Raw genomic sequence first — 15,525 nt, 5'->3', positions numbered from 1 at the left:
GGTCTCTGCTAGCTTTGAATAATGTGACACAGTGCCATGGCAAACTTAAGAGCAGTTAAAAAAAAAGTTGTATTATTTAGGCAGAATAATATTTTAATATTAGCTAACATTCTAGTTAAAAAGAAGCAGAGTGAAAACAGGAAGTCACATCAATAGGGAACCCATGTCCCTACAGTATCCTCAGCTCTGTGTTGTGAGAAGTAGAAGTTCTGTATTGACTTCTGAATACTCTGAACTATGGAACCACAAATATTAATTTACAACTTTATAAATTTACAAGATCTCAGTTTGGCAGATATTGTCTGAAAGAAAAGTGAAGCATATTTTTGCCAGATAAAAGTAGTCAAGTAGTCAAGAGATTTAGCCGTAAATATATCGCATCATACCACTGGGGATCAAACTAGGTTCAAAACATCCAATATACAAAATTTATCAGCATAAGTATATAATGATCGCGGTTTTGAAAATAAAATCTGATAATTAACTGCTTGCTTGGCAGATAGCATACAGATTAGAAGATGAATTATTTCTTTTCAGAAATGAGTCAGTCTAAGCATGAGATAATTAACCAAGATTTTCCAGTTGATTTCATCCAATAAATGGGAATAAATTGGGCCAAACCCACTGAAGATCAGGTTAGAGATCTGTCATACCACCTCTCCATCTAGTGCTTCATTCAATTTTGCACTATTAGGGCGACAGAACTTTTATTTATTTGTTCTTTTATTTGAATGAGGCCATAGTGATGCATTAATGTCCTTTAAACAATTTCCCAACATTCTTGCTGGTATCTCAGAAACTCGTCTATCTGCCCCTTTAAAATGGGGGTTCAGGGGTCCTTAGATCGGAGCTGTTGATGGAAGTGCTTATAAAGAGTCATTTACTCAGTGTTGTTCCCTCTCCACCACTGTGATTTAGCAAGACATGTGATGTAGGTAGCACAGCAGACTGCCGTAGGATGAAGGTATCTTGACTGGTGCCAGGATACCAGGCATTGACCTGTATGATTCACTGCTTGATGTCGCACACTGGCTGACATTGAGGAAATGGCATCCTTTTTAGTTGCAGTACATCTCAGTATTTATGCGGTGCCTGCAAAGTGACGTGCATGCAGTCAATAGCACTCTGCACCACAGGGAAGCCTGCAATCCTCACTCGGCCTGCTGTTGTACTCAGAGCTCTTTGATTACAGAGCCTCAGTGACCTCCCTTATGCAACAGAGGACAGCAAACTGGGAGATTTTGCAAATATCTCCAGCTCCAGCCTGGAAGGACCCCAATACATAAATGTTCATGGCCTTCATTGCTACGCCCAATGAAGTTCTTGCCCTGCTCTGAGGTTGCAGTTATGGCTGCAGCAGGTGGCACATGTCACTAAGGTGTCCTTACTGGAGTGCAGACATTTCACACATTGGCCAGAATTATATGCTGGTGACGGGGGTCTGGATGTCCAGAAAAAGCGACGCCGAGAACCTTGCGTTGCCTCTTCACTGCGAGGCCCGCCGAAACTACCGACAATCAGGCACTTAAGTGGACAGCGGTGGACCTCCATGGGTTCAAGAACCCCGGCGCCAGATTTCCAACCTTGGACAGCTGTAGGCCAATTGGAGGCCGACAGCTCTTCCAATGAGCAGCGCCACCGTGGAGGTGGTGGCTGCTGCCAGAGGAGCTCCTACCCGAGGTCCAGAAGTGGCGCTGGACCAGGCCACAGGTAGATCAGGGCGGGAGGGGTCTCGCAGTGTTAGGGATCACAGGGGAGGGGCAGGGCAGTGGGTCTCAGCTGCCCCCTTCCTGATGCCGAGTCCCTTGTTCAGGCACTAAGTGCCTTTTAACGAGGGACCAGCCCGCCCCGCCCCCCCCCCCCGGAATCGGGAAGCAGCCAGCATGGTTTGTCGTGCCGTGCTTCCCGCGTGGCGACAGGGTCACCCGCCATCGGGATAATTGTGGCGGCGGTGGGATGAGGCCCTTAATTGGGGATTAACTACCCTGGTAAATTGGTGGCGGGAAGGCCATTCATCAATCTACCCTCCCCAGAGGCAGGAAGGTGGCAGGAACTGCTCCGCCCTGCCCCTCCCCCACCCACCGCCAACATCCCACCCAATTTTATGCTCTCCCTGCCTCCAAACCCATTGTTTCTCGCTGACCTTCAGGTGGGAGAATTGCTCCTGAACACCGAGTGGATATGGCCTCCTGCTGCGTTCTCCCTCCTTCTTCTTCCTCTTCTAGTAGCTTGTCCTGCTCTGAGTGGCCTCTGTTCATTCTCCCAGTCATGCTGTAGTCCAAAGGGGTGCAAACTAATGCACCCACATCTTGCAAGTGGTTTCTGCAGAATCCTTGAAGTCAGAACAAAGTCCTTCAGCACCTGTCACACCACTCCCTGTAGTTTTTAGCAACTTTAAACAACTCTGCAAAGCACCAAACACTTCTACAATCGCAACAACAGCTGGTGGAAATCAATCAGCAACTAACCTGTAAGTAGTTGATGATCCCTTTAAATAAGAGCTGGTGGGGAGTCCTTCCTCCTGTGGAACTTGTGTTTAGATGTGTGAGCGTTAAGCTCCAAAATTGCAGCACTGATGTCAAATTAGCATTGCACAATGATAAGCGGCATGATCTGCCTACTCTGCGTACTCCCGGCAGGCACTAACTGTGCGCATGCTAACGCACTCACCAATATGGCGGCTGTTGCCACTCACTCCATAAGTGTGCGTGTACACCATGGACACCATTTTGGACCTCTAAGGGCACTCATAAGAACATAAAAAATAGGAACAGGAGGAGGCAATTCAGCCCTTCGAGCCCTCTCTGCCTTTCAATGAGATCATGGCTGATCTTCTACTTCTACACCACTTTCCTGAACTATCCCCATAACCGTTGATGTTTTTATATGTAGAAATCTATCAATCTCCCCACGAACCAGAACCCAGCTTCTCCCACACCAGTCTTTGAGACACGCATTCATCTCTCTAATTTTATTTACCCTATGCTAATTTGCACATGGCTCAGGTAATAATCCAGAACCTTTGAGGTTCTGCTTTTTTAATTTAGTGCCTTGATCCTCATTCTCCTTATGCAGAACCTCTTTCCTAATCCTATCTACATTGTTGGTATCTACATGGATCAAGACCACTGGATTGTCCTCCTCCCACTTTAAATTCCTCTCCAGCCCTAAGCAGATGTCCTGAACCCTGGCCACCAGGCAGGCAACACAGCCTTCTGGACTCATGGTCTCGGCTACAGAGAACAGTGTCTATACCCCTGACTATACTATCCCCTACTACCACTATATTCCTTTTAACTCCCCCCACTTGAATGGCTTCCTATACCATGGTGCCATGGTCAGTCTGCTAATCCACACTACAGCCCTCACTCTTGTCCATACAAGCTGCAAGAACTTCGAACGTATTGCCTAATTGCTGCTTCACTCCCACCTTCATGATTCCCTTACCTGTCTGACTTGCAGTCACACCCTCCTGTCCCAGACCACCAAATCAGACGACCCTATCCTAAGTGGTGTGACTACCTTCTCGAACAAAGTGTTCAGGTAACTTTCCCCCTCCCTGATGCATCGCAATGTCTGCAGCTCAGCCTCCAGCTCATCTACTCTGAGCCAAAGCTCCTCAAGCCCCTAACACAACAGACGTGGTTGCCATGGATTGCTGCGGCATCCAGGAGCTCCCACATGCTGCAGCCATGCCACATCACCTGTCTTACCATGTTTATTGTGTTACAAAAGTGCTTCCATTTTTTGTTAATTTTTTTGAGGACTTGTGTTTTAAAACTGAAAAGGATTCCATAGATGCTGGACTTTGTGTTTTTTTTTAAGTGGTCATTGGAAAGGCTTTTAGATTTGGTTTGTAAACAATCACCTGTCTTCAAATATGTAGCCAGCCTAGGGAGGATGTTGACGGAGAAGTAACAGGTCAAGGTTTATAGGGGTCAGGAGGCTTGACCGTTGGGATATTGTTTTTGGATTCGCTTTGAACAGTCAGTTGGGTTGTGGACACTGTATTGAAAGGAGTTTAAAAATCAACCTGCCAAGGACAAAGCCCCAGCTTATCCTTTTCAATCTCTTTGAAAAGTCTGCCAGCTTTTCCATCTCTTTGAGAAGCTCTTAGAAGTGAGTGTAAGAAATAGAGAAATTGATGCTGCATTCCTGCTGAAAGGCTTGCCAGAAACTCCTGTTGCCGCATTTCTCCTGGAAAGCCTGCCAAACTGATCTTCAATGTCGCCTGAAAAGAACTGTTCTAGAAAGATCCCATTGACAGCCATCTACACATATTTGGGATGCCAGAATAAAGGGACAACTGACATCTTTCTACATCTCTTTTTTTCCTTCAAGAATGAGCAAGTATTTGGCCAAAGTATTCTTTTTTTGGCTTTTTTTTGTAAGAGCTCTGAAGAGAAAATCCCTTTATATTTCGGTTAACTGGTGTATGTGTGTGTGTGAGGGGCTAAGGTAAAAAGGGAGCTTTCATATTTCAATCTGTGTGTTAATGCTTTGCTTCGTTACTGGTTAAGTCTTGTTTTATAATAAACTGATAATTTTGTTGTTTATTAAAGAAACCTGGTTGGTGTATTTTATTCTGGGATGAAAATAGAGTCTATGATTGACCATATCAGTGACTGGGTAAACATTTAAATATATGTTGTGACATGTGGAGAAGTTGAACTAGAAAAAACAGTGCACTCCTCCTGCCTCAGTCATAACAATTGTGCTAATTTAATTAAATTTATTTCTCTTAATTAAAATTTATAGTTTCCCTCTTCACTGAACTCCTTCACTCACCAAACTCCCTTCTTCACACTCCGTGCACTCAAGCAGTGCTCAGAGACCCCTGCATTTATACTCTCTGACAAACAATTATGAGTCACCTTTGCTAGAGCTCTGCTAGAGCTCAGAAACAAGTTTAAGCTAGTTACCTAATTAACTAGCTACTCTGAGAGCTTGTATATCTCTGTTTACAACTGAAAGAAACTTAACTTGCATCTTAACTTAAATAGTAATTTTAATTAATTGCCAAATGTAAACAAAAACTAGACTTTAGAGAGAATTAACACTTAAAATCCCACTACTTACCAAACTCTCTTCTTCACACTCTGTGCAGACAAGCAGCACTCAGTGCACTCATAGTGCCCAAAAAATACATGCTATGTTCTGAATTTTGTGCCCGCAGATACTTAGTGGCTTGGATTTATAAGGGAAGCCTTGACAGAATTGTGTTGCATGCTCCAAGTCAACCAGCAGTCAAATTCATCAATGGATACAGCACTGCCAGTAGCTAACCAGGCAACAACCACATTTAACTTCGCGTCCACTCAAGGTTATCATTAAGAACACCTGCAACGTAAGCTGACTAGCTGCAGATATATGTTTAAAGCAGAAGATGGATGCCTTATTTGGTCACACTGGCAATTTCATCTAATTTCCCATGCAGAGCCATGAGCAGCCGAAAAGGATTGTGCAATTTTACAGAGTGGCAGGATTTCTGAAGGTCTGGGGGTAATAGATTCCACCCTTGTGGCCTTATGTGTACTTATGTACAATGGTGTGCCTTAGATGATTAAGAAAAGAGTCCACTCTGAATCTTTAACTAATTTGCAACCATCAGCTTTGAATTATGCAGATCAAGGTTTGCTTCCCAATTAACAGTACAATTCCTTAATTTTAAGGCTGTCAGTTATCCCATTGTCAAGAAAACCCCATATGCCAAATGAGAAATATTAATTTCATCAGTTGGAAACTTACATTAGACTTTTAATGGAAAAAATCCTAATTAACTTTTAAAAAACTAGCAGCCAAGGTGGCCACTGCAATTTGCATCTGAAATACCAGGAGATTGAACTGCAGACTGAAGTTTGAGAAGCCCTGGACCCAGAACGATGGCTTGCTCTAAGTAATTGAATTACCTAGGATTGCTTCATTAACACGACAGTCAAGGCCATCCAGACACATTGACTTTGAAAGAGCAAACCCCTCCGAGTGTAATTTTTGGCATCCTGGAACCTGTGGAGCCAATTCTGAACCTTGTATCTCATTAAAAGCAAAGGAGTTTGAGAGAACCATGTGGCCGTCTGTCTGTCTCTGAGAAAACAGAAGTTTTGTTTCACTTAGAGAAAACAAGCCGTAACTCAGAGCATGCAGCAGCAGAAAGCTGCATGCTTCCCTTTTTCTCTCTCTTTCTCTCTCCCCAGAAAACATTAAGTTTGAAAACCATCTGCGACTGTGGACTCTCCAAGCCTACAGAATGCTGCAGCCAGCGACCAGGGGAAGAGAGCCAACTATAATTCTGCCTTCAAGAAAACCCTGAGCAAAGCAGGCCAACCACAAAGTGCACTTTGACCAGTGAGTACTTCAAGAATACAGCTTCACCTGAGGACTACCAGATTATCCACTTTAAGTTCCATTTATTCTGGACTTTAATCCTACCACCAAATCTTTTTTTCCCCTCTGTAATCTATTTGTGTGCAATGTGATTCTCGTGTGAATGTGTGCGTGAATATGTAGCATATTTTTAATTATTTTAAATCGGGGTTAGAGTGTTAAGTGTAATAAACTACCGCTTTCTTGTTTAAACTCAAGAAAACCTGTCCGATTGGTTCTTTCAGGATCGCAGTAAAGGTAAAATGCTCACAAAGGTGGTAAGCACAATCACTGTTTAAAAGAAATTAACCATGTTGTGGTCAAATAAGAGGAAGGGCAAGAGGGGAGCCTGAGACCCCCCTCCTCACCTGGCTATAACACCATCAATATGTATTCCACAGACATGTTCAGGAGGGTGGTGGGGTAGGGCTCCTAGACAATATTCAGCAGGTTAGGCAGCATTTGTGGAGTGGGAAACAGAATTTAACTTTACTCTTTGGGTAGGATTTTCCATTTGGGGTTGGGACCCCAATGCCAGCATCATGCTCACTGTCCAATTAAGGATGGCAGGCAGGCTCTCAAAGCTGGAGGGCCAATAGGAGCCTCTCCAGCACAGAAGGAGCTGTAACCTGCCGCTGCAGCTAAGGGAGAGAGAAGGTGCCTCCAACTTGAGGCGTTCTCTCAGCCCTTCTAAAATATTTGAAATTAAAAATGGTCACGGCTGCCAGACCACCATTGCCGTAGCTCTGGCCAGGTAGGTACAGCCACTGGGGGCCTCAATGTGATCCTGCAGCACTGGCACTCACACCTGCCCCAGTCTGCTGCCAGGAGGCCGCTTCCAGGCATCTGCCATGCTCCCGACGCCACAGGGAAATTCCAGTTGGCTTCTGATCAATGGCCTTAATTGTCCTTTTAATTGACAAAACAAGCTACCCACCTCTTGAAAGCATGTAGTTGTTCCTTGCCCAATCCTGCCTCCAGGAAAATGGTCAGAAATCGGGACCGTGGCAGGGAACCGGCACGCCGGCTAGTGTTGGGAAATTCTATGCCTGTCCATCTCTGTTCCCACCCTCATATCGGGGCCAAATTCCTGCCCTCCAGGTGGGATACCCTGCCTGCCTGGGTGGGACAGGAGCCACAGGCCTCCCTGTAAAGGGGCTCCTCGCCATCCACAGTGGTGAATCTATTTTTTAATTAATGATTTAAAAAAGTTGGAGAGATGTTGAAGTATTCTCTCCCTCACTTACTTACCATTACAGCTGGCTGCTCCTCTCAAGGTGGAAGGCTTCTGATTGACCCTCCAGCTTTTAGTGCCCACCCAATTAAGGAAATTGAACAGAGAACCTGTTTCCATGTCAATTAAGGGGGCACACCCTTGAAAATCCCAATTTGTGACTTTTCCGCCCAGAATTGGGGTCGGGACCCAGATACAGTCCTGACCTCCGTTTCCTGCCCCTGGAAGGAAAATCCAGCCCAAGTTCTTTCTCTCTTGTGATCGCCTGAGTGTATGGAGAATTTCCAGTTGTTAAGATGGCAAACCATGGCACCTAACTTTGAGCATACAATTCATAGTGGATATGATTACATGACATGCAGTAGGCAGTTAGATGGGATGTATGTGAGTGAATCACCAGAGGAAAGATAGTGGCACAGTGTACCCAACTACATACTGCACACTTATGGTGAACAATGAAAGTACTTTAACACTGCATGAGTGGGAGTTAATTACAAGTGTTGTACTTGACAAGACACTTTCTACCATTTTGAGCAACTCAGCAGGGATTCCTGTGGCACTCTTTCCCAAAGAGGGCACTGTTCCACTGGGTCACTTCCTCCAGGAGAATTTCACTGGTCCTATTGAAGGAAGAAGAGTTGGGACTGTTTCCAGGACCTGAACCTGCCCCCGGAGGAAAACAGTCTCTCTTTGGGATTTGCCTGGAGTCATCACCTTAATTGGCATGGAGACACGTTCGCTGTTCAATTAAGAGAAGCAGGCGGGCTGTCGAAGCTGGAGAGCCAATCAGTGGCCTTCCAACTTGAGAAGATCAGCAGCCTGCAGTAGAGGGTAAGTAATGGAGAGGGTGCTTCAACATGGAAGCGTCCTCTCACCAACTTTTTAAAACTTTAAATAAGAAACAGATTCAGCAGCCAGGACACCACTGTTGATGGGGGGGAGTTGGGGTGGGGGTGGAGTGGAGGTGCGAAATCCCTCACAGCGCAGCCTCTGGCTGCACCCACACCCAGGCAGGCAGGGAGGGACTGTTGGCCTGCCTGGAGTGTGGCCCTCCCAGCCTGCTGCTGGATGCCCATCTCTAGGCAGCTAAATCACACGCTGTTGCGTTGGGAAACCGGATGCCGACTGGAAAATCTCAGTTTGCCTCCTTTAACTGTGGTTAACAAAGCTCTTAATGAGCCTATTTGGCTACCTGCCTCATCGGGGTGGGTTGCCCAGCCAGCACCCGGAACGGAGTCAGGAAACCGGCACACCAACTAGCGCCAGTATTTTCAGACCCCGTCCGCCTCCGTTCCCGACCTTGGTGGGGCCCAAAAATGCAGCCCTCGGAGTTTGTCTACATCTTTTAATGAGGCTGACCCTGGAAATACATGCAGGATCAGTGTACTTAAAATCGAGTGGTGCTCTTCCCTCACTGCCCAACATTCAGTGCAGAATATACCAAACCAGAAAATCTATTCACCCATGTGTTATCTAAGTTTACTTTAACCTGCTCTAAGGAGCATGGATAATAACCATCACAACTGAGGATGAAATTTAGATATAAGGCAAATCAAGTAATAGTGATAAAGCTTTGACTGACGAAAGAGATGTGACTGTATATTTTGGTGAGGTAAAATCCCCACAGATAGTCATGCCCAAGGTGACCTGGATTCTGACAAGTGGTGACATACTGGGCTGGATTTTCAAAACGGGGTTGGGAACCCAATGCCTGGATAATTTCTGGTCCCTGACCCCGTGCCACAACTGTGTTGCTCATGCAAAAGTATTTTGAAATGTAAATGCCCAATTAGTGGCGCCGAGTGGCAAAGGCAGGCAGCAGCATAAAGTAACAAGATGGTGAGCAATCATCCAAATCTAAGGTAATGCATGTGATCCTGCGCAAGATCCCCCATGGCCCCAAAATTCTAAACCTAATAACAGTTTCCCATCGCCCTGCTGCGAACCTGATAACTGTGCATTAACGTGCACCAGACTGTTCAGGTCCGCCTGAATCCACTTGAAAATTCCAGTTCTGGCCTCCCCAGCTCCTTAACAAGCTCCCCTACAGCTTAATGGTCCATTAATTGGAGGCGAGCAGGTTCCCCATTCCCTTTCCACCATCCTCACTTTAATGATCGAAGTCCGTCCCGGAGGCATCAAGATCCAGAGATGCCCTCCAGGACTGCAATTTTTAAACCACGCCTATACCAATTCTCAACCCTGCTGGCATTTGAAAATCCGGCCCGCTGAGTGCTGTATCTGTAACAGATCCTTTGATGTCAGGGATAAATGCATAAAGCAGCCATTATTGGGGAAATAATAATCTGCCTTGACTTGGTATATATCCATGAGCTGTTTATTCGCAGCTCTGCAGGAAGGAGATCCTGTCAATATTTTCTTTCCTTAGTAATGTTTCTGGGAGAAGTGCTTTTAGACTGAAAGTACTTCTTCATCCTCATGGGAATTTAACACATTATTACTATACTCATAATAATTATAGTTGAATTTCTAAGTTTGGATCTATTTCCTCTTACATCAAAAATGTAACACAAGGCCCCATCCCAAAGCCCTAAAAGGGACAGGATAGGAGAACATTTCTTTCATCCCAAGATTTATTCTATTTTGTTTTCTCTCTGTTCTTCCGGGCCAAAAGGTTTTATGATCTTGTCAATTCTTAAAGAGTGAACCTTTGTCATACCATTGAGATTTTAGTGCCGCAGGCATTAATAATAAAAATATAAAATAAAAAACCTGCTGCTGCTTTTCATTTAACTTTTCAGTTTTTTTATTTACTTGTGTTTCAGGATCTTTGGGCTGACTTACATCAGTACTGGCCAAGTCTAATCAATGAGGATGCTTTCAAATTTTGGTAAGTAGTGTCCATTATACTGTAATTATTGCAAGAATGCTTTTACAAGCTCTAATCTGATTCTGACAGAGTGATTTCCCAATTCTGGCCAGAATTTAACATTGGGTGAGAGGCCCCACCCACCAGATGAAAAGTCAGGAGCAAGCCCACTTCTACCAGGCCTGATGAGCCAGGCCAGTATTTTTCGCTCCCCAGGCCCTTAATTGGCCTTGGGCGGAGCTTCCACCTCCTTGAGGCAGGAAGTCCTGCCAAATAGAGCAGCGGGCTGGCAGCTCTTAGATCCAGCAGCGCCACTGGGAGTGATAGCCACTGCTGGGACTACACCCAGCCAACAGTGTCAAGAGAAAGGACAGCCCCAGAACAAAGGTAAGATTTTGGGGCCTTGCCAATCGACTGGGCCACGGCGAAGCAAGCAGGGTTGGTTGGGTGGGGGGGGGGGTTGTTGTGCGCTGGGGGCGGCCCTCCGTTGGGCACAGCGGCTCGATCAGAAGGCCGCCACCCCACCCCGCCCACAAGTAGGCCGCCAGGTAAAACCTGTTCTTGGTGCCTTTGCCAATTGGCTGCCGCGAGTAAAATACCAGCAGCGGCTAGTTAATTGGCCACTTAAGGGCCTTGATTGGCCTGGGGCGGGAGAACCGTTTCTCGCTGCCATCCCGTGTAAAATTGCAGCGAGAGCGGGAAGGCGTTGGGAACAGCCCCCCTCTGCCTTCCACTCAATTTTACACCCCCCACCTCCACCCCGCCACCAGCCTGCTCATTGGGGGGCTGTAAAATTCCGGCCACTGCCTCAGCATATATGATTGGGAAGACATTCTTTGGAGATGGGACTTTAAATAGATTACTGGGTCGAACGGAAAATAAGAAGGTGGCTTTTTTTGTGTTGCTCGTGCGTATCACCCTTGGGATGATTACACAGCAACACTGAAAGCCCTGGCAGCAAAGCATCCTCTTGGCCCCCAAATGTTGCGTAGCACTGTCATCATCAAAAACAGCAGGGAGAAAAAAGAAAACTATAAATAAACTTCATGGTTCTTACTGATAACCCTGAAATTATCAAGTGCTGCATTCCCTCCACCCCTCCAGACATTTATTAGAAGCTATGCAATGTGAACCAACACATTTTGAAGGAAATAAAATTCCTCGTCTCAACCTTCACTATCCTGTGTTTGTGGATATGTGGTTTATCATGTATTACTGCAACTGAATATTAATTAGAATTAGGCCCTTAAGATGCTCACAGATTCAGAAAAATTGAAGTCTCCCTGGACCAATTCTATTTCAGCTTGTCCACTGTGATGTTGAAAGAATCATCAATATTACATTTCTTATGGTCCTCAAACAGAAGTAGCTTAATTACAATATATTAACCTTAACAACTAAAACTTACTATTTCCTTTTCTTTTGATGATTTTTGTACTGTACTTCTGTTCACCTTCCCTTCCCACCCACCCCCACATTTCATTCTCACTTTATTTTTACATTCTAATATTTTAATGTATAAAAAAATGAAATATTGTCACCATGCAATTCTTGTCAACTTTTCCCAGTAAATTCCTATATCCATATTTACAATGGAAATTTCCTATGTAAACTTGACAAACTGCAATTACGATCTTCCGTCAAAGGAAACATAAAAATAAGGACAGAATGAGGGGAATTTCTACTTCCAGGAGTAAGTGGGTTTGGGAATGGGTGTGGGATTAAAAGCACTGAAATTGACAGCGTGTTGGGAAGCTGGCTCCAACCTGTTCACTTCCACATTTAACTGCAGTGCATTAGGTGGTGTACGAGCAATGCCCTCATGCCAGACATGCAGGCAACTTAAACATGCTACTAGCTCGTTGAGGTTTTGGAATTAAACTTCGGGTGCAGGGGTTTCGCAGGGCTTCTTGAAACTCGCCAGTGTAAGCAGGCGACAGCACAGTGGCAACTCAGGAGGCCATAAAAATGATTGGCAAATATTCCCTTAAGTACCAAAGCCTCAGACCACCTTCCTTGCCTAATTGTGCAAAGTACTTTTACTTATTGTACTTGTTCTGAGAGTTTACTTTCACTAATTTACATGTGACTTTCACTACTTTGGAGGTGTCTTTTAATACGTTGGAGCTTTGTGCATCTGATCTCCACTTTGCAGCTGTGATCTATCAGATCAGCAGCAATGGGGGAACCAGCAACAGGACCACCACCACCAGCAGCAGTAGCCTTCTACTCCAGACCCACCGCTCCACAGGAGAAAGGGGGGAATGAGGAGAGATGTATAGTTCACAGGAGGTGATAATACCCACAACACAGGGTATACAGGTAGAGGATGAGCTTCCTGGACATGTTGGAACACCAGTCTCTCAGGAGAATCAGGGTCTCACATCAGCTGGTGGCAGACATTTGTAGCCTGCTGGAAGAAGACCTGGTGCCAAGTGAACCTGGTGGCTATGCTTTTCCAGTGGTTGTCAAAGTCACTACCACCCTCAATGTCTTTGACTCTGGATCCTTCCATGCCAGAGACATTTGCAGGATCACGCAGTCGGCCACGCACAAATGCATCACACAGGTGATTGATGCCATGTTTGTCACCGATGATGCCAGTCAGAATGATCAGGCACTCAGGTCTGCAGCTCTGGGTGGCTTCTCACAGGTGCAGGCACAATTCACTACACGCAGGTGTCAATTAAGACACACTCAGATCACCCAGGAGTGTCCGTGAACCAGAAGGGCTTCAGCTGGCGGGCAACCACAAAAAATTGATTATGCAGGTGTGTGCAGGATTTTCAGAGTGTTTTCATGATGTTTTTGTCCGTCTCCAGTCCACCCTCCTTAAACTCTTCGGACCTCAAAGCAGACCTACCAGCTGGCTGCTTGGAGACCACTTAAAAGGGTACCACTTAAGGGGTAACCACTTAAAAAGTGCCGGACAACACCCATGTGGAACCCACACAATGAGGCCCAGGAGCACTACAATGAAAGCCATATGACAAGCAGATGTGTCATTGTGCAAGCAATTGACATGCTGAAGATGTGTTTCAGGTGCCTCGACAGATCTGGAGGCACCAGCCAGGGTCTCCAGAATGGTCATGGTGTTCTACGCTCTGCACAACATTGCACAGCAGTGAGGTTTGGACCTGCAGGAGGAGCAAGGCACAGGGTACAGAATCTCTTTAGAAGAGGAGGAGAAATGTGATAGGGCCAAAGCAGCAGCACCATTATGGCCACCCATAATGGCAAGGTTCAGTTAGTTTCCATCAGTGTACCCATCAGGCAGGCACATACTAAACCCACTCATCCCCCCATCGACCCCACCTTCCACCAACGTAAAGTAGTCCTGCAATCAACAAGCCTTCCTTTCACAGCCACCCCATTAGGCGCCTTCTCAAGGGCAATTAGGGATGGGCAACAAATGCTGGCCTAGCCAGCGATGTCCACATCCCATGAACAAAAAAAAAAGTTGTGTTTTACTATTCAACACAAGAGAGAAAGAGTGAAGGCTGCTTGCCAGGCGGCAACCAAAATGGACAAGAGGAGAAAGTGGTGCAAACAAATAATATTTATGTAGCTCATAAATTAAACAGAAGCTTAACAATCTCTCATTGTGTAAAACACCCATGTGCATACCCCTATGCAACAAGAAATCTTTACTCTTCCTAGCACTGCTGCATGGTGCAACCTCTGTGGCTTCTGTAAAGGCAGAGGCAGGCTGCTCAGATCCCTGCTCTGACTGCTGAGATGCTCTTGGCCAATGTCCTCTCGGTTCTGCAGCCTGTGAAGGCCTCGCCAAAGACTGCTCCATCTGCACGTGTGCAGGGCCAGACTCGGCCATCAGGCCATGAAGCAGCAGGTGGGGTACTGACTGACGGGATAGCAACAGGTGAGGTGGAAGCGTTTTGAGGCAAGCCCCCACTTCCATGTCCCCTTTCACCATCTTCCCTCTCATGGTGCACCTGCACTTCCATGCTAGCAATGAGCTGTAAAGCACTTTGCTGCAGATCAGTGGGGCGATGAATGGTCAAGGCTAGAGTTTCATCAATCCTGTTTAAAGTGTCTTTCATAGGGATGAATTTTATGGGTTTTCTAGGGACAGGAATGGAGGCGGGGTGGGGCCTTACAATTGTGTGGGAAGGCAGGATGGCCGTTGCCTTCCTGATGCCTTCAAATTTAGTCTGGGGAGGGGAAGGCTGAGGACACTCTTCCTGATGCCGCTGGTATTGTACCAGCGCTGGTGGGAGCCCCACCAAGTGGGAAAGTCGCCCAGTAAAAAAAGGCAGCCTCCCAGGGGTGGGGATTGCTTGGGTAATCTGTGGCCCACGGAGGGTCCCAGTGGCAAAGGCTGCTTTGCAAACCTCACCACCACCCCCCCCCCACTTCCCTCAACGACCACCCTCGCTGGGACCTGCCGGACTGCCCGCCCCTCTTCTCTGAGGTCTGGGGCTCCAGCACTGCTCTTGAACCTCCTGTAGTATCTGTTGGCGCTGCTGGTACTTGAGCCCTTTGATTGGCCAGCACTCTTGGAGGTGGGATCCCTGTCCTTAAAAGGATGGGGACCCTGACTGTGGGCAGTTAATTGGCTGTCCACCATGGAATTCGGCCGGGGGTCCAAAACAGGGCCGAGGTGGGGTTTCCCCGCCTTCCAGGCCATCACCAGGACCCCCGTCGTCAAGGTAAAATTCAGCCCATAGTGTGCAAGCCATTGGTGACGGCCTGCATGCACTTACTCAACTGCTGCATTTGATGCTCTATGCAGGTGGCCACTTTATCCACGGACAAAGACATCGGAAGTGCCAGTAATATCATGTCATTCATGCTTGAGATGGACTCTTCCAATCTCTCTGCAGTGCTACTAGAAAGTCTGCCAGTACATCGCACTGCTCATTTGCCCTGTTCAAAAGTATCCTATTTGTCGATGGCTCCCGAGGTTAATCATCTGTATCCAGCTCAGCAGAGTTTGGAGAATCCTGCATCCTCTGAAGAGGACTTTGCCGTCCCTGTCTCTGCCATCTGCTCTTGCTCCCTTGTGATAGATGAGTCAGTGGGTGAAAACCAAACTATCTTCTTTACCAGTCCCACTGAAGTATAAATATTTGAGCTG

The 15,525-nt window shown here is 46.3% G+C and overlaps 1 protein-coding gene across 2 annotated transcripts in view; it reads left to right on the top strand.

Annotated features, from left to right (window-relative positions):
• rnaset2l (ribonuclease T2, like) overlaps positions 1 to 15,525 on the top strand; it is a 52,443-nt gene that overhangs the window by 17,983 nt on the left and 18,935 nt on the right. For both annotated transcript variants that reach the window (XM_068019163.1, XM_068019162.1), the window contains exon 6: positions 10,384 to 10,448. In XM_068019163.1, the coding sequence (XP_067875264.1) occupies positions 10,384 to 10,448 (65 nt within the window). The remainder of the gene's footprint in view (positions 1 to 10,383; positions 10,449 to 15,525) is intronic.

Source organism: Heterodontus francisci, chromosome 40 (assembly GCF_036365525.1).
Source record: "Heterodontus francisci isolate sHetFra1 chromosome 40, sHetFra1.hap1, whole genome shotgun sequence".
NCBI classification, from domain to species: Eukaryota; Metazoa; Chordata; class Chondrichthyes; order Heterodontiformes; family Heterodontidae; genus Heterodontus; species Heterodontus francisci.
Note: the sequence above shows the minus strand (reverse complement) of the source record. Positions and strands in the feature narration are given on the sequence as shown.